Source organism: Gasterosteus aculeatus, chromosome 5 (assembly GCF_964276395.1).
Source record: "Gasterosteus aculeatus chromosome 5, fGasAcu3.hap1.1, whole genome shotgun sequence".
NCBI classification, from domain to species: Eukaryota; Metazoa; Chordata; class Actinopteri; order Perciformes; family Gasterosteidae; genus Gasterosteus; species Gasterosteus aculeatus.
In genome coordinates this window covers 16,116,855-16,140,762 of record NC_135692.1, presented here as the reverse complement: position 1 = coordinate 16,140,762, position 23,908 = coordinate 16,116,855, and the positions used below count along the sequence as shown (strand labels likewise).

Sequence of the window (23,908 nt, the reverse complement as noted above, 5' to 3'; positions counted from 1 at the left end):
AGCGCACTGCTGATCCCACCGCAACGTTTAACACCACAAAGTCTTCTGCATAATCATCTGAACCCTCCTGTGTAAGCTGAACATTGAGGATTGGTGATGTTCACCACCAGCAGGTCCTGCGTGGCCCCGTTGCCCCTGGAGACCACCAACTGGGACGACCAGTCACGTGGCTCCACGTTGTGACGACCTTTCCAGATACGTCCATTCGCATCAAGCGGCACCGTGGAGTAGTTAAGTAACCAACGTGTTGGTTAGTTGTGTCTGTTGAGGCTGTGAAGGCTGGAATAAATAAATCATTGTCGGTGTCTGTGGGGGAGAAGAAGGGTTCTTCATGGAGGACCTGACATACCTTTTGGATGGACCTGTGATGGGTGAAGGGGGAGATTGAAACCAGCATTGAAGACACAATTCAACGTGATATGTCAGATGGATTGGTGTCACATGAAAAATATAAAAAAAAGTAAAGGAATGATTGTGAGGTCGAGCACAAAATGAACAAACGTTTTTTTAATTATTATTTTAATTATTGCCCTCCTGCTTTCCACTTCAATGAGCCTGAGTGATCCAGAGTGGCCCCACATGAGGTTTCATGGGGGTCCCAGTGGAGTCTGACCTTTAGCCTTGCAACGTCATCTAAGCTTATATTTAAGCATCATGTCGGCAGTCGGGCTCATCAACAGAGCCGGTCCCCCACTGACTGACTATAACACTCCACCGGTCACTCCCCCTCATGCTGCACACGCCACTTTAACTGCAATTCATCACTTTGTCACTTTGTCTCTTGTCTGTTACTTGTTCGTTAGTGCACTTTATGCTTAACATTTTTCTTTTTAACTTTTTAATATTTAACTTTTTTTAACTTTATTCCCTTGTTTTATACTAACCCATAGCCTTATTCTACTAACCCATTGCATTAGCATTTCATTCCACTTTATTTTATTACTTGTGCACTGTTGTCTTGTCTGTCTACTGTCGCGCACTAACCGCCAAGACAAATTCCTTGTATGTTTGACATATTTTGGCTAATAAATGTTTCCTGATTCCTGATTCCTGATGTTGTAATTGTAGGACTATTTTGTGATGCTGTTACCCGATGAGGCCACTAGATGGAGCCACAGTCACACATGCGATGCTCAAACACGCAGACGGGGGACCCGAAGCATCTTAACCCCCCCCCCGTTAACAAATGACCAGCTCGGGCTCCTGCCCCCCCCCCCCCCCCGGTCGGTGCTGCAGGCGGCGTGGACTCACGGACTTACGGGGGCAGCAGAAAGTCACCGACCTCCAGCGGGAATAATCACGGCCCCGTGATCCGCCCTCACTCCCTCGTTCCCTCACCAGCGGAACCGGGAATAAAGTTCCCCCGCCCCGCCCGCCCGCCCGCCCGCCCCGCGATGATGGGGCAGTGAGCTTTCCCAAAGCACGAAGTTCCTCTGGAGATTCTGCTTGGTTCTTCTTCGTTTTCTCCCACCTCTTCGGCCCGTTGGGTGTCTTCGCGCCCCGCTCGCAGCATGTTGCGGGTCGTAGTGGAATCGGCCAAAGGTCTCCCCAAAAAGAAACTGGGGCTCCCGGATCCAGTGGCCTCCGTCATCTTTAAAGGTGAGTCCTTCACGACGAACGCCAACGATCACCCGGTCAAACACTTGGTCTTTGAGAAGAAGGTCAAGTGTGTGTTTTACTCGATGAGGAGTTTATGGTCCCTTGATTGAGTGAACTTCAATCCAGTATGACGTCACTCTGCTGTGGCTTCAATACATAGTGTTATTAAATTGTTTTAGTTTTTGTTAGTCCGTTTAGAATTAAAAAGATACAGATTCAGGTGTCATGTTTTTCTTCTAAGCGTAATTCTAAATTAGGATGAGCTGTTTTGCATTCCTGTGGACAAAGACGTCTACAGAGAAACCAGTTAGAGATGGAAATGAGCCTTCAGCTGGGGATTTAAAACGGTGCCAGGCACTGGTTCCCGTCTGAGGACAAACGCCAGGCAATCACCACTAGTTGCTGCCAGCTGCTTTTTTTTTTTTGCCCCAAAGTGGAAATCGTCAGTCGCAGGTGGGGCAGCAGTTTTCTCCTTATCTCCTTTCCTCCCCGGAAAGGCCGAACGCTGCAGCTCTTTTCCTCTTTATTCAAAACCCCAACAGCCATTCAGCCAAACCAGTGCGTACGGTGATGTCAGATGTGTGTTTCCTAGCCTGCAGAAGTCGTGTGCCAACCTGTTGGAAGGACATGCTGATGTCTTTTGTGTATGTGGTTTTTTTTTTAACGTGTGAAATGATTTGACTTTCAGATGAGAAGAAGAAAACCAAGTCGATTGACAGCGAGCTGAATCCTGTGTGGAACGAGGTGCGTCTTCGCGTTGCAACCTGCAGGGATCTCTGCCTCCCTCCTTTTACTCTCACGTTCAATCAGTTAGTTTTGATCAGCCAAAGAAAAGAAAAGCCCCCCCCCCCCCCCCCACCCTCCCCCCCTTTAAGCGCAGCGTCAATCAGCTGTCAATCAGCTGTCGCCGTATCCATCAGCCATGAAAACAGATCACGTGACTCGCGTAGATCGGATTGATTTTTATTTTTGTTACTCGTGCCGATGGACGTCCACCCGGGCCCCGGCTGGAGGTCCTTGGCCCCTCACAGCGCTGACGGTCCGCGTGTCCCTCTTCTTGTCTTGCAGGTGCTTGAGTTTGATCTGAAGGGCGTCGGCTTGGACTCCAGCTCCTTCGTAGACGTGATTGTGAAAGACTATGAAACCATTGGGAAAGATAAGTAAGGCCCCCGCAAAGCCCCGAGGCCGATCTCCTCCTTGTTCGCGCTGGCTTTTTTGTGCAACGCGCGGCTGAACGAGATGAAAGCGATGCCCCGCCCCAGTGAAGCCATGTGCAAACCTCTCGTCGCCTGAGTGGAGGCGAGCGCCGTCGTTTAGCCTCCACCGGGGCTACCAAATAATTGCCGCTGCCGCCTCCCTCTGGTTAAAGCCGAGGGATTCCAGTAAAGTTGATGTCCTCACAGTCACCCTGTGTTCTCTCGCCGCGTCTCTTCCCACTCACGCCCCGCTCGCCATGCCGAGACTTGCCTTGTGGGATGATTGATCCTGATTTGGCAACAAAGGGTGGATGAATCTCGTTTGACTCCCCCCCTCCCTCCTTCCTCCCTCGATCCAGCACAGCAAAAACAAAGCTCTCGCTCTGGGATGTGTGAGTCACCGAGGAGAGGAACGGCGTTAAAGGAAAATACTCGTGGCATTTACTTTGGCCGTGATGTGTAACTGGGGCACATGTGAACTTTCTGAGGAGTTTCTGTCGTGCAAAATGCTTCTAAAGTTGAAGCATTAATGTTCAGCGTTGTTTCCGTACGAAGCCAGAACCCCCCCCCCATCTGGGTCCAATGTAGACGACGCCACTGATTACTGGGATCACCGAGTTTTACCTGTCAAAGTGCATCGGCCCGGATGTTTAGTGTCTCACAGATCGTGTGTGGTATGTGGATTGTTCCTCCAGTTGCCCCCCTCCCCCAGTGTATGGCACATTCATGGGGGGGTGGAGCTTTTTAAAGTGTCCTTGTTAAACTGAGTCTAAAGTTTTCCACTGGGCCGCTCCGTCTGACCCGCTGCGATCGGCGCCGAGCAGCTTTCCAGCTGTTGTTATGGGTGGTGCCTGTCGTCACGGCAACAAAAGGGGAACCCCTCAAACCCTCCCTCACACCCTCCCAAAAGTTTTCTTAACTCATCAGGTTTTACAAAATGAATTCCTGAATTTACTTTATTCTCTTCTTTGCGTGTTTGAACGTCACGCTTAAAGTGGAGACGTGGAAACGAGCGGCACTGATCCATATTTATGGTCACCGGGTCCCGTTTCTCACCCCAGCTTCACATTAGTCACGAACTCTGCTGCCATACGCGGAACAAACGGGGTCACGTGCCCCCTGAAGTCCAGATGAGTCGCTCCGCATCATCGCTGCGATGTGGTCGGTCACCATCGCACCGGGTTTACGGAGTCACGGCTCCCCGTGAGGGTCCGAGTCAACCAACTTCCTGATGTGGAGAGAAGCAATAAGGTTTCCAGCCTCGTCGAAAACAAACTGTCCCCACTAGTGACCAGACACGAGTATCTGCGTCCTGGAATATCTGCAGTGCTTCTTTCTGTCTTTACGTTTTCTATCAAAGTGAAATTTGTCGCTAGTGAGGAAAAGCTCGAACTGGAAGCTTTGAGTTGTGTTCGGTCGGCTTATTGGACCCAGCACAGGAAATGATGTCTCTGTCTCTGATCAACAGGAATTCTTCCAAAATGAAACCACTCAGTCCGCCCAAAGATTGGTGCATTCAACACGTTGCATTGTTACTATTAGTTAACTGAAGTCGACAGTGACGCAATGAGAACGTCTCTCTGCACGAAGGACGTTCTGCTCACAGGCGTTGGCTCTCTAAAGACTGTAATGTATATTATTGTGTTAAACAAAGAGGTGCCGACTTGCAGCGTGTTGTTGAATTTGCTGTACAAAAATAATAGAAAATGACACTTTTGCATTTTAAGGAACTCAAAAATTGTAGTTAATTTCTGCAATACATTCATCAAAAACCAGTCTGAGTCCAGGTGATGTGAACAAACACACGTCTGTGCGTCCACACATTCCCGGTTGTTTAGGACACTTGGTACATTTCGGTGAGCTGGTGGCTGTGCGCCGGCTGGTGGGGTGCGTTTGTTTGTCTCAGCGGGCCGGGCTTGTTGGCTCTGGGCGGCGACCTGCTATTTGACCCTTTTTGTGGACGTGACGTCGCCCGGCGCGCACGCAGCCTTTCACTTCTGTGCCGCCGGTAACTCGATGACTGATTCACGCTGGAACGGCTGCCTGTGTTTGCCCTCTTTTAATCATTCGAGGATCGTTACCATGGAGACTGTTTATAAAATGTATCCGCTTACTTAATCATTCTTTTTTTCGCTGACAGATTCATAGGCACGACCAAAATCTCTCTGAGAGACCTCGCCTCGGGTCAAATGAGGTCACTGCCCTCCAAGAATGTCCCGCTGCTCAACGAAAGTGGACAGAGCATCGGAGTGAGATTCTTTCTGCATGAAGTATAAAAACGTGAATAAAAGCAGGAAGGCGACCTTCCTTGTTCAATGAGTTGTTGTTTTTTGTTCCAGGCTACAATCGACGTTGCGATTGGCTACAACCCTCCGGCCAACGCTGCACCAAACCCCAACGACCCGTCGGGAGACGCCACCGTGGACGGCGGTGAGTTCCTCGAGCGGTGCGCCGAAGGCCGGCAGCTCGCATGCCGGGTTATCTGATCGTCTGGTTCTTCCGCCCGTTAGGCGGCGTCGGCGGTGGCGGCGGGGAGGAGGGGGAGGCGGGGGGCGAGACTTCCCCAGACGGGGGCCAAAGCGGCTCCGCGGGGGTCCCCTCGTCCGCCGGTCAGCCCGTTGGCCTCCGCCGGAGGATGACCCGCGGGCAGAGCGCCCGGCGACTAGTCGATAAGCCGCAGGACTTCCAGGTCAGTCGGTTTTACGGTTTGAAGAGTCGATGATGATTCCTACACTTCACATTTTAAATGGAAAAAGAATAAAAGCGCCTTTCAGTGTAGTTTAATCAGCTGACGTCCTTCAGGTTCGAGTCCGAATCATCGAGGCCCGACAGCTTTCTGGAAACAACATCAAACCCGTGGTGAAGGTCAACGTGTGTGGACAGACGCACAGGACGAGGATCAAGAAGGGAAACAACCCCTTCTTTGATGAGGTGCTCACACACACACACACACACACACACACACACACACACACACGGCTGCAAACAGCGAAAAGCCTTCACATATTCTAGTGTGAGTTGTGCTCTGTGACGGTGAATGGTTCTTTTTATTTTAATGTAGATGTTCTTCTTCAACGTCCACATGCTCCCTTCGGATCTGTTTGACAAGCACGTCAGCTTCAGGGTGGGTACACGCGAGCGTCGCCTAAAGAAACGCGCACCGCCACGTGTAAACCACCACCCGCTCTCTTCTCCTCTGCAGGTATACGATTCGTATTCGCTGAGGGCCGACAGTCTCATGGGCGAGTTCAAGGTACATCGTGACGCGTTCGCACGTTTGGTAACGGAACGTCTTCTCTTCTCTAACGAGCGTCTTTAACGGCTGATCGTGGTTTTGTTGTCGCACACAGCTGGACGTTGGCTACGCTTACGACGAGCCCGGTGAGCTCCACACATTTGTGTCTCATTTCCATCCGCTGATTCTTGTCGGAGTCTCATTTTCATTTGATTTGGATACTGTTGATGTTCAGATTGGGTGTGTTTCTGGTGAGCCGATTAACAACAGCACTCGGATGTGAATGGTGGAGCTCATAGTGACGGACACACAAGCGGTCGTTCCCCTCGACGCCGCGCAGCGCTTCTCTCTGGTTGAAGGGGGCCTAGAGAGGGAATGCTGGTCCTTAATTTGCCTGGAAATAGAACTCTCAAAGGAATCGTGTTGCCCTTTTGCGTAGTTCATCTGTTACGCTTAATTCTAAAACTAATCTTTAATTAGAATGTCATCATAATGACTTTCACGGGCTAATATGCATAAGATGCCGCGTGGCGCTGACTGTGTGTGTGTGTGTGTGTGTGTGTGTGTGTGTGTGTGCGCGTGTGCGTGTGCGTGCGTGTGCGTGCGCGTGCAGCCCACTGTGTCATGAGGAAGTGGCTCCTGCTCAATGATCCAGATGATTCCAGCTCCGGGGCCAGAGGTTACCTCAAAGTCAGCCTCTTCGTGGTGGGAGCCGGAGACGAGGCGCCGGTACGACTCTTCTCTTCTCTTCGAGCACGCGGCCGTCGTGCCGGTCGCCGTCCTCCACCAACTCTCTCTCTCCCCTGTTGTTTCCACCTGGCGCCCCGCAGGTGGAGAAGAGGGACTCCTGCGACGACCAGGACGACATCGAGAGCAACCTGCTGCTGCCCGCCGGCGTGACCCTGCGATGGGCCACGTTGTCTCTGAAGGTGTTCAGGGCGGAGGACGTTCCCCAGAGTAAGAAGCGCTGGTGGCCTTTAGTGACAAATTAAAAGTGTAATTTAATCTGCACCAGCAAAACGGAAGACGAGTATGTGAACGATTACCATCATTTATTCACTGTCCCTTTTTGTTTTTGCATTTCAGTGGACGACACATTCGTCCAGACCATGAAGGAGCTGTTTGGAGGACATGGGAACAAGAAGAACCTCGTGGATCCCTTCTTAGAGGCTCGCTTTGCCGGCAAAAAGGTTTCTGGTCGTTTTTCTGTTTCTAGCAGCGTCGAGCGTAAAGCATCCTGGATGTGACCATTGCTCTCCTCTCCAGCTGTGCACTCGGATCATCGAGAAGAATGCGAACCCAGAGTGGAACCAAGTGCTGAACCTCCAAGCCAAGGTGAGAGGAGCAGTGCTGTTCTGATGGAACGGACTCCATGAATACATTTCTGTGGGGTTTTCTTTTTTTTAACCCGCTCCTTTGTATTTCTTCAGTTCCCCTCCATGTGTGAGCGAGTCAAGCTGACCGTCTTTGATTGGTAAGTCAAACAAGTTCAGCTTTAATGTCGACAGAGATGTTGTGTTTGAGTGGAGGCCGCTTTCTTTTTGCTCCTTGCAAATGAGAACGTGTCCCACACGATTTCCACAATGTGTGTGTCTGTGCCACTGCATGCCACTGCCCGCCCCCCCCCCCCCCGGTCACATGCCCCGGGATCCTGTTGGCAACGTCTCTCAGCTAATTTCATTATTGTGCGTTCCTGAGCGGACACGGTCTGTCTGCCGATAACTCGGGTCCAGGAAGGCTGAAGGGAAACAAGTGAGCGGAAAAGGTCGGAACAACAGCAGCAGCAGTGAGCCTCGTGAAGGTGTTGAAAACACGTAGACGTTGAATCCCACGTACATTCCTCATAGAGGAAGTGAGAAAGAAGAGAGTAACAATGCCCCTGTGCTGTGAAATGTGCACATTGTCTTCGTTAGATTCAGGTAAAGCGTTGTGTATGTGTGTGCAGTGTGAGTCTAAAGGTGTGTGTGTGTGTGTGTGTGTGGTTCCAGGGATCGATTGACAGGAAACGATGCTATTGGCACTGCATACCTGAACCTGGCCAAGATCGCCTCCTCTGGTGGAGAGATAGAAGGTGGGATTTTGTTTTGACTGAAACCTTATTTTCCTTTAAATAGTTCTGTATCTTTAATGAAAATCCTTCTGAAACAAAACCTTTGAAACAAACATTGTTTCTTCTAATATCCTTTTTTTTCCTTCTGGAATAGAGGAGCATGCAGGAAATGTGGACAAAACGTCATACGAAGGTTCAGACGTCTGGTCTTTTACTTTGCTCTGTGTTGCATGAGATGTGACGCGTTCCGCATGTTGTGCGCGGGCAATTTGCTTAACGAGAGTTTGTGGACGCGCCGTTTTGTTCCGTATTTGTGTGACTAAGCCTTTTGTAGTCGCAGCGCCTGCCGCTCACTAACCAAGCATTAGCATTAGCTGTGTGCAGCCCGCTTCAGCCGTCACAGCACTAACAAGCTTACTCCGTCACGAAGAGTCCGTCTCTCCACAGCCAACACGGGGGAGTCTGAAATGGGCTTCCTGCCCGTCTTCGGGCCCTGCTACGTCAACCTGTACGGGAGCCCCCGAGAGTTCACCGGCCTGCCTGACCCCTACGACGATCTCAACTATGGCAAAGTGAGGAAGGGTCTTTTTTTTTTTTTTTAATCAGCCTCCTTTCGCACGTTTTAACGTTCCTTCCACGTCGCCGTCATCGGCTTTTCAACCGCTCCTGTGAACGTGCTTTTAGGGAGAAGGCGCGGCGTACCGGGGACGCGTCCTGGTGGAGCTGTCCACTAAGCTGGAGGGGAAGGCGGACAAAACCGTGGACGACCTCCATAGCGACGACATCCTGGTGGTGCAGGTACTGAGCCGCCGAGGGATGCGTGACGCTTTCCTTCTCTGATGCTGAATTCTAATTTTATCTTAAAACATGTTCCACCTCCCATTTCCCCTTTTTCTGTACTCGCCCCCACATTAGAAGTACCAGAGGAGGAGGAAGTACAGTCTGTGTGCCGTCTTCCACAGCGCGTCCATGTTACAAGAGCCAGGAGAGCCAATCCAGTTTGAGGTCAGCATCGGTAACTATGGCAACAAACTGGACGCCACCTGCAAACCGCTGTCCTCCACCACGCAGTACAGTTGTGCCGTATTTGATGGTGAGTGAGGAAACTTGATGTGACGAAAGGTGCTTTCTCGTGGAGAGGGTTTTAAATTGGAGCGCTGTGACGCAGGTAACCACTACCACTACCTGCCCTGGGTCAACACCAAGCCTGTGGTGGTCGTTCTCTCATGCTGGGAGGACATCAGCCACCGGCTGGACTCCGTCAACATCATCCTCTACATTGCTCACCGCCTGGTAAAGCTCCTCCTCCATAAGCCGCGGAAAGCTCGCCATTATCTTTTATTGATGGATCTGCAGCTATTTAAGCTGGCTTTTCTTTTTTGCACGAACGTTTAGTACATGTGTGTACTTGTCTCTGTGTGAGAGGTTCAAGGCTGGAACGTAATCCTGCGTTTTCTTCTCGTTTGTTGCAGCAATCCAACCTGGAGTTGTTTAAAGTTGCCATCTCTGCTAAAGTCTCTGACAACCAGCTCGTGGAGGTTTGGCTGAAGTTGCTCAATCAGCTGGTGGAAGACATAGAAAAGTAAATGGAGGACGTGGTGTTTATTTCTGATGTTGTTGTCTACGAACCTTTTCAATGACGCTGACGCGTCAGACGAGCCCAAAACAGCGGCATCCTAGAATAGTTTTAAGTGTTTTGTTTGTCAGTTTCCCAGGACCGCAGCTGGACGGGCGACCCAACCTGACAGCTCTGGACCTTCAAATCAAGAAGCTGCGGGACGGCGCTTTGGCCAACATCAGGGACGGAGCCAGCCGCATGCGGGCGGAGGCCACCGAGATCCGCGACACTCTGCCTGACCTGGAGTCCTGGGCGCAGAAGCTCTCGCTGCTGGCCGAGGAGGCATGTACCACAGCCGCCCACAAATAGAACCCCCACCCCCCCCGGTCTGTGTTGATCTGCATAACTGTTCTTGGTGTCTGTGCAGCCCCAGAACAGCATGCCTGATGTGATCATCTGGATGCTCCGGGGGGAGAAGAGGGTGGCCTACAGTCGCATCCCAGCCCACCAGGTCCTCTACTCCACGTACAGCGAGCAGGCCTGTGGTCGCCACTGTGGAAAGACACAGACGGTCTACTTACAGGTAGACGCATGGAGTCCCAGAACCTTTCTGTGGGATCACTCCTATGCTCATGTTCTCGTTTGGCTCCCTTCAGTACCCCATGGACAAGAACAAGGGCAAGAAGGTGCCGGTTCAGGTTAGAGTCAACATGTGGCTGGGTCTGTCTGCAAACGAGAAGAAGTTCAACTCCTACACCGAGGGAACCTTCAGCGTGTTTGCTGAGCTGGTACGTTCCTCCACAATAGGAAATTAAAGAAGAGAGAATCCATCCATCTGAAACTCGACATGTCCTCCTCCTGCATTTCAGTACGAGAACCAGGCCCAGGTGTTTGGGAAGTGGGGGACAACCGGACTAGTGGGGCGCCACAAATTCTCCGATGTAACGGGCAGACTGAAGCTGAAGCAAGAGTTCTTCATGCCCCCGAGGGGCTGGGAATGGGAAGCTGATTGGTTCATTGACCCGGAGAGAGCGTGAGTTTAATTTGCTCCTTTTGAATTCAAACCAGAGAAAAGCACGAGGTGTTTGTCTGGGTGGGATGGAGGTTTATGTACATTCTTCCCAGTGAACACACGTTCTGTGGACCTTTGACTTAGTGTGAGACGGCTGCTATCCTCTGTTTACATTCCTCTCACGCTTGATGACCAACTCTGACAGGAAGCGGTTTTATCCGGTTACGTTCTCAGAACTCCTTCTAAAAGACTTTTAACTGTTTCTGTTCTGTACAGAAGGGTGAAAAAATGGAGAAACTTACTATATTCAGCTTTTTTTCATGACGGTTTTGAAGAACTTTTATATATTTTTGACTCTTCTCTACGTTCATATCTTAAGTGAACGATTTCATATCAAATAAAGAATTGTTGTGCAAGACAAGAAGCCTAATTTGGTATTGCGGCAGAAGTGTTTAACTCTTTGACTCCCAGTCGTCCTCCGACTCCACCAGATCATTGAGGTTCTAGCATGCGCTGCTGGACCAGGATGCCGTTTTCCTCGGTTTAAATACCACTGGATTGTGCCAGAGATCCCACATGGTGGCTTTGAAGGAGACCCTTTGCCATGTTGGTTTTAACGGTGGTGCTCGTGGTTGACCGTGTGTTTCAGTCTCTTAACGGAGGCGGACGCAGGACACACGGACTTCATGGACGAGGTTTACCAAAACGAGACCCGCTTCCCCGGCGGGGAGTGGAAGGCTGCCTCCGAGCCGTTCACCGACGTGGTGAGCGAACGGCACCCGATCCTTGTGACACAAGAAACCGAGGAACGGAGACTGAATGTGAGGTTTTGTGTTGCGTCGCACAGAACGGGGAGATGAGTCGAAACCCTGCAGAGTTTGAATGTCCTGCGGGATGGACGTGGGGGGACAAGTGGACGGTGGACGACAACCGAGCTGTGGACGATCAAGGTGCGACCGGCTCAGATGGAGAGCACGTTCTTCCGGCTGTTTGTAGGCACGAGGAGTTACTGTGTGTGTGTGTCGGCGCTGCGCAGGTTGGGAGTACGGAGTCACTATTCCACCCGACGACAAGCCCCGGTCCTGGGTCCCTGCGGAGAAGGTCTACCACATCCACCGCCGGAGGAGGCTCGTCCGGCCCCGCACGAGAGCGGCACCTCCTGCAGGAGCCCCTGTGCAGGTCAGAACAGGGTCACCTGACCGAATTTACATTTAATGTAACAAACTATTAACGTGCCAAATATGATCTAGATGTGTACATCATCTCGGAATTTAAAAAAAGCTACGTTGCCCTCGGTTACAGAAGCGGGACCAAGGGGACCCGGAGGGCTGGGAATTCTCCTCTCTGATTGGCTGGAAGTTCCACCGGACGGAGCGCTCGTCGGATACTTTCCGTCGCAGGCGCTGGCGGCGGAAGATGGCACCAGAGGAGCGGCTTGGAGCGTCCGCCATTTTCCAGCTGGAGGGGGCACTGGTGAATAAAGAGACGACATTCAGTTCCCAGCTGCTCGTTTGGGGGCGAGATCTGTTTTTATAAAGGTTGTTCGGACGATCCGTCCGCAGGTGGAGAGAAAGAGGCCGGCGTTAACCAACCGGATCTCTGCTCACCAACTATTTGCTTGTGTATTAAGCTACAGCTACATGGCGGCGTCTTTGTGTTTGGCAGCGTGTGACGCCTGACGAGGTTGAAGCCTGTTTCCGTTTACTCTGCAGGGTGTCGATACCGAGGAGAAAGGCTCGAAGGCCGACGTCACCAAGATGTTTGGTGCCAACACGCCCACCGTGTCCTGCTCCTTCGACAGTGAGGGTCCAGACAGTGACGCTCATCGATGATCACGGACGTACAGACACACATGAACAACGTGTTGTTTTCTCCACAGGGTCCTATATGTACCACCTGCGTGTCTACGTCTATCAGGCCCAGAACTTGGCATCTATGGACAAAGACAGTTTCTCCGGTCCGTTTCTGCACGATTTCAATGATTGTAAACGATTGGTTTGTAACTTAAAATGAAGCGAGTCTCACTGCAGAAATGTCTGTTGATGGTTGATCCAGATCCGTACGCACACGTCTCCTTCCTGCACGTTAGCAAGACAACGGAGAAGCTGAAGGCCACTCTGAACCCCACCTGGGACCAGACTCTGATCTTCAATGACGTGGAGATTTTCGGAGACCCCCAGAACGTTGCTCAGCTTCCTCCTGATGTAGTCCTGGAGTTCTTCGACAATGACCAAGTGGTACACGGAGAAGTATTTGTACAACTAAATATGTGGGCTGTTAGTACTCAACAAATGGAGCCTATGATACGTAGAACTGGATTACTGCATATAACAACTATTGGACAAAGTGCAAATACAAGTTGAACCTTTTTTGCTGCAAACTGCTTTTGGATGTTTTCCTCATTCTTTGAGGTAATCTCGACCTTTTCCGACTGTAACGCGTGTTCTCTTCAGGGGAAGGACGAGCCGCTGGGCCGCAGTGTTTGCACGCCGCTGGTGAAGTTGCATCCGGGAATGGATCAGACACCCAAACTGCTCTGGTACCCCATCATCCAGAAAGGTCAGAAGGCCGGGGAGGCACTGCTGGCGGCAGAACTCATCCTCAAGGACAAGGTTAGTCCTGGAAGTAATCGAGAAGCCACTTCTTTATACAATATAACACTCCGCCCCTGGTGGAGACCCAAAAGCCAGCGTAATCCATACTGCTCCTCTCTTTGCAGTCGGGCGAAACGGATCTTCCCCTGTTTCCCCCCAAGAGAGCAGAAAGCCTCTACATGGTTCCTCAGGGCATCCGTCCCGTGGTGCAGCTCACTGCCGTGGAGGTACGGCGTAGCTTCTAGAGACCCCCCTCCTGCCCCCCCTCCGAGCTCACGTGTTTTATGTCGCCACTGAAACCGTTCTCTCCTCGTGTGCAGATTCTGGCGTGGGGCCTGAGGAACATGAAGCCGTACCAGCTGGCCTCGGTGTCTTCTCCCAGCCTGGTGGTGGAGTGTGGGGGCGTGAGGGTGGAGTCAGCGGTCATCAAGAACATGAAGAAGAGCCCCAACTTCCCCAGCTCTGTCCTCTTCATCAAAGTGGTAATAGCAGCACAAGTGTGGAACTAAAGCACTGGTCTATACGGGTGTGGGGGGGTCTTTTAAACAACACTGTGACCTCACCATACGTTTGTCCATGCAGCTCCTTCCTAAGGAGGAGATGTACACACCTCCCATCGTGCTGAAGGTAATTGACCACCGTCCGTTTGGCAGGAAGCCTGTGGTGGGTCAGTGCACCATCACTACACTGCAGCAGTTCAGGTGTGACCCATACGTCATCACTGCAGAGGGAGCCATGTCCTCCAAGAGTAAGTTCTCTACAAGTGACTCTGATTCGGTGGAGACGGAAAGCGCCGTTCTAATGTTCTCCTCACGCCTTTTTGCAGTGGCGCTGATGGCTTCTCCTTCCAATCATCTCGCTATTAACATGGAGGAGAAGAGACCACTGCTAGAAGTTCAGGTACACTCCCCCCCCCGACGCTCGCGCACACATCGTGTTGTCCGGTGCTTCCTTCGTCGCGTCACTATGAAGTGCATAATTTGGCGCTCTAGTCAAATTTGACGAGCTTGCTTACTCTGGCTTACAGTTCTTGTTCAGTATGTCGGCTGCTCTCGACAAAATGGCCCCACATACCTCCCACTTTGTATGTATGGTTCATTTTTATAGCTTTCTAATGACTCAATCCGCAGCGCTGCGCCTCTAAGGCTGCATGACGTCACCATTAATCTGGAGAATGTCAATGATCACTATTCACCTTCATTCACCACTATGAGCAGCTTTGATCTTTTCACTGGGGGTTCAAAGGTTCTTTTCACAGGTGCAACATGGAAAACACAGAATTTAGCTTCCCAGCAATTTAGTTTGCATGGAAGCTACTTTTTCTAAAAATAGTTTCAATTGCTTTTACCTGAAGCAAAGAAACTTAAAATGTGCTCATTTAACTTCCCACTGAGTTAAAAAGAGGCCCTTTTGTTCCGCCCTTGTTTTCCGAGCCATTGATCGTTAAATTGCTTTATCTCCTTTTCAATCTGTCTTTCACTGTTATCACGTCCTTGTCAGTACGCGTTGTGTGTTTTTATTGATGTCACCGCAGTGTGTGAGCGTACTTTTGACTTCTGTTTTGTGTCTCGTTGCATCTTGGTCCTCCGAAGCTTGAAGAGAAGGTGAGCGTGAACCAGCGGCTTTGAACGAGGTTTCAGATTTTTAATTTTTATGTATGAATTTCAACAATGAGCAACTCCACATTCAGGAAAAGGAGACAGTGGATTGGTGGAGCAAATTCTACGCGTCGACCGGGGAGCACCAGAAGTGCGGCCCTTACCTCAAAAAAGGCTACGACACCCTCCGAGTAGGTTTGCTTTATCTCTTCATGCACACGACCGTTTTATGGTTTTACTTCACGCGTCTCGCCAAGTGCCGTGTGTGTGTGTGACTCGAATGCACACGCGTGTCCTCAGGTGTACGACTGCGAACTCGAGGACGTGCCGGAGTTCAAAGGCCTGACGGACTTCTGCAGCACCTTCAAGCTGCAGCGCGGCAAGAACGAGAACGGCGACGACGACCCGTCGGTGGTTGGGGAGCTGAAGGTAGTTTGATCAGACTCTCGTACTGAAACCTCCTCAACTCCAGGTTTCACGACATCAAATTGTGTGTGTGTGTGTGTGTGCGCTCTTGCACATGCAGGGTTCGTTCAAGGTGTACCCCCTGCCAGACGACCCGGGCGTCGCCCCCCCGCCCCGTCAGTTCAGAGAGCTGCCGGAGAGCGGCCCTCAGGAGTGTCTGGTCAGGATCTACGTGGTCCGGGGCGTTGACCTGCAGCCCAAAGACAACAACGGCCGAGTGAGAACACACGTGTTTTACGAGGAATAAAGGCGCGTTTGAGCGGGCGTAGAGCTCTGAACTTGTCCTCTCACTCTCCCTCCTGCTCAGTGCGATCCTTACGTAAAGATCTCACTGGGTAAGAACACACTCGACGACCGAGACCATTACCTGCCCAACACCACCAGCCCCGTGTTCGGAAGGTACGGATGGACAGATTTAAGCAATGACGGACGTGTTAATCTCCCAGTCCATGTTTACCATGAAGGGTAAACGCGGGGTTCCTTCTCACACGCCGCCGCCCCCCTTTTCTGTTCAGGATGTTTGAGATGACGTGTTTCCTGCCTCAGGACAAGGATCTGAAGATCTCCGTCTACGATTATGATCTCCTGAGTCGCGACGAGAAGGTGGGCGAGACGGTGATTGACCTGGAGAACCGCTTCCTGTCCAGATACAACTCCTACTGCGGCCTGCCACAGACCTACTGCATGTGAGGGGCAATCAGGGAATGTTCATTAGAAACCTGCGCTTTGAGATCCTTACTTTCATTTGCTGTTTTTTTTGGTGTCAGTTCTGGCATCAACAAGTGGAGGGACCAGCTGAAGCCGTCGGAGGTCCTGGACAACTTGGCTCGTCTGAAAGGTCTGTCCAAACCCCGGACGGAAGACAACGGCACGTCGCTGGCATTCAACGGCAGAGAATACACTCTGGCTGAGTTCGGTACGTCTCTTTGATTCAGCAAACATCCGGAAATTTGTGCACTGACCGACCGCGAGCCTAATCGAGCTGTGACTTCTCTCAGAGGCCCACACGGAAGTCCACGAGCACTTGGGTCCGGCCCGGGAGCGCCTGTGCCTGCACGTGCTACGGGAACAGGGACTCGTCCCCGAACACGTGGAGGCCCGGACCCTTTACAGCTCCTTCCAGCCCAACCTCTCTCAGGTTGGACACCACAGCGCCGACGTGTCTGTCCCCCCGCCCCTCCCCCCTGACCGCTGTTTCCTGAAACCTTTTCATGCCGTGCTCCTTCAGGGACAGCTCCAGATGTGGGTGGACGTTTTCCCAAAAAGCATCGGCCCCCCCGGACCTCCCTTTGACATCACGCCGCGCAAGCCGAAGAAGTGAGTGCTGCGCCGCGAGCCCTTGTTCCCGGAGAGGAGGCTGAGGTAATGCCTGCTGGAGTTTTTTGTATTTGTTTTTTTTATCTCCAGGTATTTCCTGCGGGCAGTCGTCTGGAACACCACAGACGTGACGTTGGATGAGACCAGCGTCACGGGAGAGCACATGAGCGACATCTACGTCAAAGGGTACGGCCGATGGATTCTTTAGAGTCTTTTCTTGTTTTTGTGCTCACACCCGCTGTTCCCTTTGCCAGCTGGATGCCGGGCATGGAGGAGAACAAGCAGAAGACGGACGTTCACTACAGGTCTCTGGACGGAGACGGGAACTTCAACTGGAGGTTCGTCTTTGACTTTGAGTACCTGCCGGCCGAACAGCTCTGCCTGGTTTCCAAGAAGGTGAGGCCGGTCTGGATCGCCCAACGATTGGCCTGAAACTAAATGAGGACCATTTTTCTTCTGTGCGTTTTTTGAAAACGTGTGTTCTTTTATTCGATAGGAACAATTCTGGAGTCTCGACAAAACCGAGTTCAGGATTCCGCCCAAACTAATCGTCCAGATTTGGGATAACGACAAATTCTCCCTGGACGACTACCTCGGTGAGACGCGGTCTAACCAAAAACTCTTTCAAGCTCGCTTCTTGCTTCTGGTCTAACGCTGTGTGGTCTCAGGCTCCCTGGAGCTGGATCTGCGTAACCTGGTTGCTCCTGCAAAGAGCCCAGAGAAGTGCTCTCTGAAGATGATGGATGATCTGGAAGTGGGAGCTCCACACAAACTGGAAGCGGCAAAGTCTCTGTTTGCTCAGCAGTCCGTCCGAGGCTGGTGGCCATGTTCCATTGAACAGGGTGGAGAGAAGGTCCTGGGCGTAAGTATGACTAGAAAGTGGATTCAGGGGGATTAAAAAGGAATGACATCATTCCTGCACCTCGGCTTTGTTCTTATTGGTCCGTGGACACAAACACTCATTTTAATCTAAAGGAACAGCAGACGGAAACCATTGTTTTCTGAAATAAGAATATTACCCCACTTCAGCAAAATGTCATTTATTACGAAGCGTCAGATCCTTTTTTATTACGTCGCTGCGCCGTACTTCTGCTCACAGGGGAAGGTGGAGATGACGCTGGAGATTATAGGTGAAGAGCTCGCGGACGAGAAGCCTGCAGGAAAAGGCCGGGACGAGCCCAACATGAACCCAAAACTGGACCCTCCAAAGTAAGAGCCCAGTTCTGACGAAACAAATCGCATTCAATATCCTGCAGCTTGAATCGATTCTCACCCGCCAGTTAAAATGACCCCGTCAACTGTTCATCCCCCTCAGACGCCCGGACACGTCCTTCTTTTGGTTCACCAACCCGTGTAAGACCATGAAGTTCATTGTGTGGAAAAGATTCAGGTGCCTCTTCATCGTCCTCATCCTCCTCACCATAGTCGTGCTCTTCCTCGCCATCCTGCTGTACTCGCTGCCGGTAAGAGAGGAACGCCGACCTCTGGTACAGCTGTGTACCGTAACAGCTGTACCAGCGTTTGCAGGGGCTTGAAATACTTGTTCACTGTTAAGGGAGGCAGGTGATGAAGTGACGTTGAGATGATTGGATTGTTCTTTTTTGCCTTTTCCAGAACTACATCTCGATGAAGATCGTGAGACCACTGCAATAACCCCGAGCATCACAGCTCCCGCCGAACCATTTCTCTTGTGTTCTGCCTGTAGTACTTTATAAATGTGCAAGCACCCCTTCCCGTTTACACGAGTGCACTATATTATCACGTTTTACAATGAGCACTTTCTCTCAGCAGCAAAGCATGAAATTGTTTCCAAAGAGCTGATTTTATCTGAGACTCACTCACACTGAGGGAGGAAACACGAGAACGGTTTAATCACAACCTCCTGTAGTTAAATCCAACGAGGCTGGATGACTTCACATTTAACCTAAGGTGTTTTCTATTTCATAGCATTCGATGTAAATTGGGATAAGCGGTTATTAATTGTCACTACGGTAGTATGTTATAAAACTGTTGCATTACATTGTACGTGGGTTTCAAATCATGTGCCAAAGACTTCAGCCTCATTCACGTTTGTGTGTTGGCCGTTGTGTGTTTTTCACAATAAAAACATTGTTCAACTTTCGTAGATTGTCCATTTTCCAAAAAGAAAAGCTGTGAGTAAGGACTCATTTCATGGGCTAAATCACGTTCACTTGAGCCGGACGTTTAATAACTTCCTCACCTGGAAAAATGGATTGAATGCTTGAATGGAAATAATGACATTTTTAAATGACTCTGCACAAACAATCATATGTACAGAAGTTCTATGGGCATTTGTCTTTTTACAACCAAAATAAGAATCCCAAAAACTAGCTCCGCTGTCCCTGAGTCCTGAATGCGTTCTTACTCTCCCTCTGCGGTGTGCTGCTGCTGCAGCAGCGCCTCCACCTCCGCTCGGCGAGCCAGGCTGTTGGCTTTTCCTTGGAAGCGTCCGTTTTTCCCCGCCCCCTTTCCTTGGAGCATCTCTAGCACCCTGAGGAGCACAGACCATTCATGGGGCATCAAACTAAATCAGAGCGGCGGCTGGATGGATGGATACAAGGCGGCGGCGTCTCTTACCGCGGTCCCATCTCAGCCACGCGTCCACTGGGTCCAGCCAGCAGGAACAAACCAGGTCCTTTCTCCTCTCCGACGGTCAGGAAGAGCAGCGTCTCCTGAGAGCAGACGAGGCTTTAAAGACACTTTTAATACCAGACAGAAAGTAGGCGGCCGGTTTGTAAACTTACCTCTGTGTTTATTTCATTGGCGATGATGCTCATGAACTCATTGTCGCCCTCTTTCCTGTCGACACGGAACATTTGTTTCTGAAATATGTGCTCGAAAACATTGAAGCTGCACTCGACCGGCGCGTTCCTCACCTGTGCAAGCTGAAGAAGTTTCCGCTCTGCGGGTTGTTCTTAAAGTTCTGAGCCACGAGGACGGCCACGTCTCGTAGCAGGCTCAGGTTCGTCTGCCCGGGACGCGTTTAGGACAGTTAGTTTGTTATGCAGCAGCAAACAGCTGTGTGACCCGCCGATGAAATGCTCTTACTTTTTGTAGTAGTTTAACAGACTTCTGCAGCTTGTCGACAGCCTCAACGTGCTCATCGGGTCCGGTTCTGTTGAACAGAGTCAAAGTTGTTTTCCTCCGTTCCTTTTAAAGACTCACGTTGGGGATATTCTGATGTTTGAGACTCACTTCAGGAGAGACACCAGCGATCGCTCTGTGCTGTAGCTTTTCTCTGCATACCTCAGAACCCTGTTTCCTACCAGGAAGACCAGGTTTGTTTTGTTTTTCTTTCCTTTCTCAGTTCCCAGTAGCTTTATCACCTACAATTCAGATAAACCGAAAGGGTTCAATAATGACACGTGAGCATAAGTTGGATCGCGCGGGGTCGGACCTGTAGGTGACTGAGGTTGGACACGTGGGTTCCGCAGCACATGTTGGCATCAACGCCCTCGATGTCGATGATCCGGATCGGCCCCGCGTGGTCGTCAGGCAGCCCTCGACTCCTCACCTGGAACACACAAACATATTCTAACAGATGTAGTGAATCCAAAAAGGAAGTGACCGCAAAGAGAGGCCGCACCTTTTCTACAGCAGGATCGTCCACAGAGAGGAGCTGAACGTTGACGGGCACGTGGCCTCTGATCTTCTCGTTGACGGAGTCCTCCAGAGCCCGGAGCTGGGCCGGCGTCACCGAGGGGGCGTCCAGCTCGATGGTGCTTCTCTGGCGCCCAAGTTCCCTGAGGAAAAGAAGACGGGTAAACGCACACGCCTTTATGGTTACAGGGGGAATCGCACAGTGCGCCGGTGACGTACCAGGATGTGGTCCTGTATCCGAAAAGGTTTTCCGCAACAGCGGTGATCAAATGCTGACCTACGGAACGGGGAGGGAAGCGTGTTTTTATCAACGCACCATGAAACCGCCCCTGATCTCCGTCTGCTGGGATTCTCACCCGAGTGTTGCTGCATGTGGTCGAACCTCCTCTCCCAGTCCACCTCCACGCGCACCTCCTGACCCACCTGCACAGGTGAGGCCACGAAGTGCACGGCGTCCGGCCCGAGCCTGGTCACCCTCAGCACCGGGACGCCTCCAATGAGCCCGCGGTCATCCGGCTGCAGGAGCCCGGCACAGAGAACACTTACTTACATGATAGGGCGGAAGTACACGTGCGCTGATCCCAGAACCGGAAGTCCTAAAAAGAGGGGAAGAGGGGGGGGGGGGGGGGGCGCGCGCTTACCTGGCCGCCCCCCTCGGGGAACAGGACGGTGTCCAGGAGCTTCACGTTGAAGCCTTTCACGGTTTCTTTCTTTCCGCTCGCTTCGCGCTGGAGCTCCGCTGGGCTGCAGGACGCGACGGAGGTGACGAGCTGCACGGGAACCAACGTCAGCTTTAAACACACGCTGGGCCACCAACGTAACTACAGCATTGCACAAATAAACAAATAGCATATAACACGTGACGTGTAACGTGTTATTACTAACGTTAACACGAGTCACTGGCGGTTAACGCGCTGCACTGTAGTTAGCATCCATGCTAATCATCGCCTGGAGGCGTACGCGGTGTAAGTGCTGTATAATAAACCAGATGAATAACGGCCGTGAAGCTGCTTCGTACCTCTCGCATGTAGCTGTCCCGTTGACACTGAAAAGCCATTGCGGGGTTTATTTGGGGGGAAAGTTGTGCGCGTGTAACGTCAGTCACACCGAGCGGGGCGACGTGCTGTCAGCTCGGTACGGCGAGCAGCGAGGACCAAACCCAGTGAGACTTTAGCGGAGCGCGACTTTTATGGTTTTAATGATGTTTATAATGAATGGACATTTTAATCTTCTTACGTCTCAACTTGTATTCTAGAGCAGAATGTTTTACATGTGAAACGTTTGCTAAATAATCAAATGAAACGCACTCAAGAGTTTTGTTTATTCAGCGTGTGCTGTGACACGAACACAGTGTCACCAGTTACATAGAAGACGAATCAGTAAACAGGTTGAGGACATTTTTTTTTAAAAGTACATTAATTGAACGTACGTAAGAAAAGGGCGTATTGCTGATTTACCGCCATCTTCTGGAGTGAAACACACAGCCATGACCTGCCCCCCCCCCCAGTATGAAGCCTTTCATTTACTGGTAAAAGACCATCGTCACGTGCCACAAAACGACTGTCGCGCACTTTTTTTTGTTCAAACTAACAATGACACAACACATTATTCCATAGAAAATGTCACATATAAAAACAGTGTTTCAGACAATAGCATTTCAAAACATCTGTAAATATGATCAGCGTTGGCGAATGTAACACTGCCGTCATCATTATGTTTACGTATTATGCAGAGAGGGAATCGGGAGTCTCAGTCAGACTGCAAGAGAAGAAGAAAGTGGTCAACATTTAAATGATCAAATGGAAATAATCCAAACTACTTCTTTAAAGTAACCTCTTAAACTAGTATCTTCTCTTACATCACTAAGATCCCCCATATCTGGTGCTGTTCCTTTGTTACTGGCGGACATTTCTTGGATCATCTGGAAGAGAAAAGCAAAGTGTTTAAACACACAGATGGAATGTCAATATTAAAAAAAGTACACAACTCTTTAACACAATCCTACAGCTGGACACACTGCATTTACTCACGTCCATGTATCTCTCGTACTCCTCCTTTCCCTCGTCTTCTTCGTGCTCCCAGTCCCTCCAGTTATCAAAGTCCACAGAAATCCAGCTGGGCTGCAGAGCGAAGGAGAAACCACCCGTTTTCACTGGTGTTCCTTATTTAGGAGGCGCGTCAGTGGGTTTCGACAGAGGGAATCGGCACCGGGTACGACTTTGTTTGCAAACGTGTGAGATGACAAATATTTCCACTTTTCCAGAATCCACGCCGTCGAAAAACGTCAAACACTTTGGATGTGGTGAGATCGTTAGAAGCTAAACGTGGGTCATCAGTACTGAGAAGTGATTACGTTGGAAAACCTGGTGACGGATCAATTCAGGCACACATACGCACTCACCTTGGCCGGATCCTTCTGGAGATGAGGCCACGAGTAATCCGGCTTCACCTTTCTTAGCAAGACATTGATGGTGCGGTCGTAGACTCTTTCTCTGGAGTCCTTTTATCAGGAAGAATCGACACGTGTATATTAAACACCACACTGGCTGTTTATCTGAGCACGTTTACAATCAGCTTTTGTTGCTTTACGCTCACATTGATCAGAACTTTGTCGTAGAAGTACAGTTCATTGTAGATCACGTCGTCCGAGTCATTTTTGCAGCTGTCGTGAGCACAGGACATGGTGGTTTAGTTCACAATGTATGCAATGGACAGCGTTTTATAGCCTGACAGCGGGATTTTCAACCAACCCTGTTGCACAAATGTTGCTTAAGGCAGAAATAAAAAGTAAGACAACAGAGAAACAAAAGGGAACGTGTGTCTGAACTCACCATAAAATCATTTTATCCGGCTGGATGTCAACTTGGACATCTTTGGGTTTGTGAACCATAAAGTTGATGGTTACATATTTCTTTCTGTCAAACCACAGCGCATGTGCTGGCTGGCTGTTAACACAGAGGAAATATTACACTTCTGGATCAAACATATGCTCCAACATAAAGATTAGTCAAATAAAACAAGTTATTAGTACAAAAAGAGAATGGCGACACTCACCTCTCCTCTGGTCTGGGGATTTTGGGCTTCATGGGGTTGGGGTTCATTCTCAGCTCCAGAAAGTAAAAAGCATGTGGCGCTTTGTAGCGGCTGTGAGCTCTGATGCGGCGACCAGGGCCTGCAGGTTATATATAGAGCAGCTGGTATCAGCTGCTGGGGGACATGCCTGACACAGCTCCTTCTCCCGCCCTCTACGGCCAATGGAACCCTCGCGAAAACAAATGCATCTTCTGGTTCCTGTGACACTTCAGCAAACCCCCGACCCGGGACGCTGAGAAGGTGAAGGGGGGAGGGGGGGGGGGGATGAAGACACAAAACAGAGCAGAGGGAAAACAAAAGGGGAAAATGCAGTGACAATGGTTGGAACCACATAAAGCAGCCAGTTATTATATTGCATATATAATATATATGGCAGTTATTATTATCAGATTCTGTGTTACATTTTTTGCAGTTGTTTTCTATTGAGTGACGAGAAAATAATCACTCAAGGTATTTTCATCAAGGTATCTAAATTGTTACATTTATTAGAAAAGGTTGATGGGAAGAGTTGACTGACAACCACAGGTTCATAACTGTCATCAGTCCACCACACTCTTGTAATTTAGGACA

General features: G+C 50.5%; 2 protein-coding genes across 3 annotated transcripts; one reads left to right on the top strand and one right to left on the bottom strand.

The window, feature by feature from the left end:
- Positions 1–315: 315 nt before the first annotated feature.
- Positions 316–18,745, top strand: LOC120819381 (myoferlin). Of its 2 annotated transcripts, XM_040176721.2 has the most exons (54): positions 316–1,599; positions 2,288–2,343; positions 2,668–2,759; positions 4,936–5,044; positions 5,135–5,225; positions 5,306–5,484; positions 5,598–5,726; positions 5,857–5,919; positions 5,998–6,048; positions 6,146–6,176; positions 6,644–6,759; positions 6,861–6,987; positions 7,117–7,220; positions 7,297–7,365; positions 7,461–7,504; positions 8,019–8,101; positions 8,235–8,273; positions 8,528–8,652; positions 8,765–8,878; positions 8,996–9,173; positions 9,249–9,373; positions 9,553–9,662; positions 9,788–9,980; positions 10,066–10,221; positions 10,295–10,426; positions 10,508–10,671; positions 11,300–11,414; positions 11,498–11,600; positions 11,687–11,829; positions 11,953–12,123; positions 12,363–12,450; positions 12,530–12,607; positions 12,706–12,887; positions 13,104–13,262; positions 13,370–13,471; positions 13,565–13,726; positions 13,827–13,992; positions 14,071–14,144; positions 14,837–14,848; positions 14,935–15,033; positions 15,143–15,271; positions 15,369–15,524; positions 15,615–15,706; positions 15,823–15,993; positions 16,075–16,223; positions 16,306–16,445; positions 16,536–16,624; positions 16,715–16,810; positions 16,879–17,020; positions 17,121–17,220; positions 17,293–17,486; positions 17,724–17,833; positions 17,940–18,087; positions 18,239–18,745. In XM_040176721.2, the coding sequence occupies exons 1-54, from the start codon at positions 1,512–1,514 to the stop codon at positions 18,275–18,277; spliced, it is 6,177 nt and encodes a 2,058-aa protein (XP_040032655.2). In that variant the 5' UTR covers positions 316–1,511; the 3' UTR covers positions 18,278–18,745. The 2 variants fall into 2 exon arrangements, with proteins under 2 accessions (XP_040032655.2, XP_077958673.1); XM_078102547.1 differs by lacking the exon at positions 8,235–8,273.
- LOC120819387 (alanyl-tRNA editing protein Aarsd1) lies at positions 17,649–23,491 on the bottom strand. Its single transcript, XM_078102549.1, has 17 exons — positions 23,300–23,491; positions 23,077–23,190; positions 22,841–22,907; positions 22,647–22,745; positions 22,276–22,365; positions 22,104–22,166; positions 20,887–21,015; positions 20,602–20,761; positions 20,465–20,522; positions 20,232–20,388; positions 20,043–20,159; positions 19,841–19,971; positions 19,694–19,760; positions 19,522–19,613; positions 19,390–19,444; positions 19,223–19,317; positions 17,649–19,136 (listed from the first exon to the last, which is right to left on the bottom strand). The coding sequence occupies exons 1-17, from the start codon at positions 23,344–23,346 to the stop codon at positions 19,007–19,009; spliced, it is 1,671 nt and encodes a 556-aa protein (XP_077958675.1). The 5' UTR covers positions 23,347–23,491; the 3' UTR covers positions 17,649–19,006.
- Between the last annotated feature and the right edge of the window lie 417 nt (positions 23,492–23,908).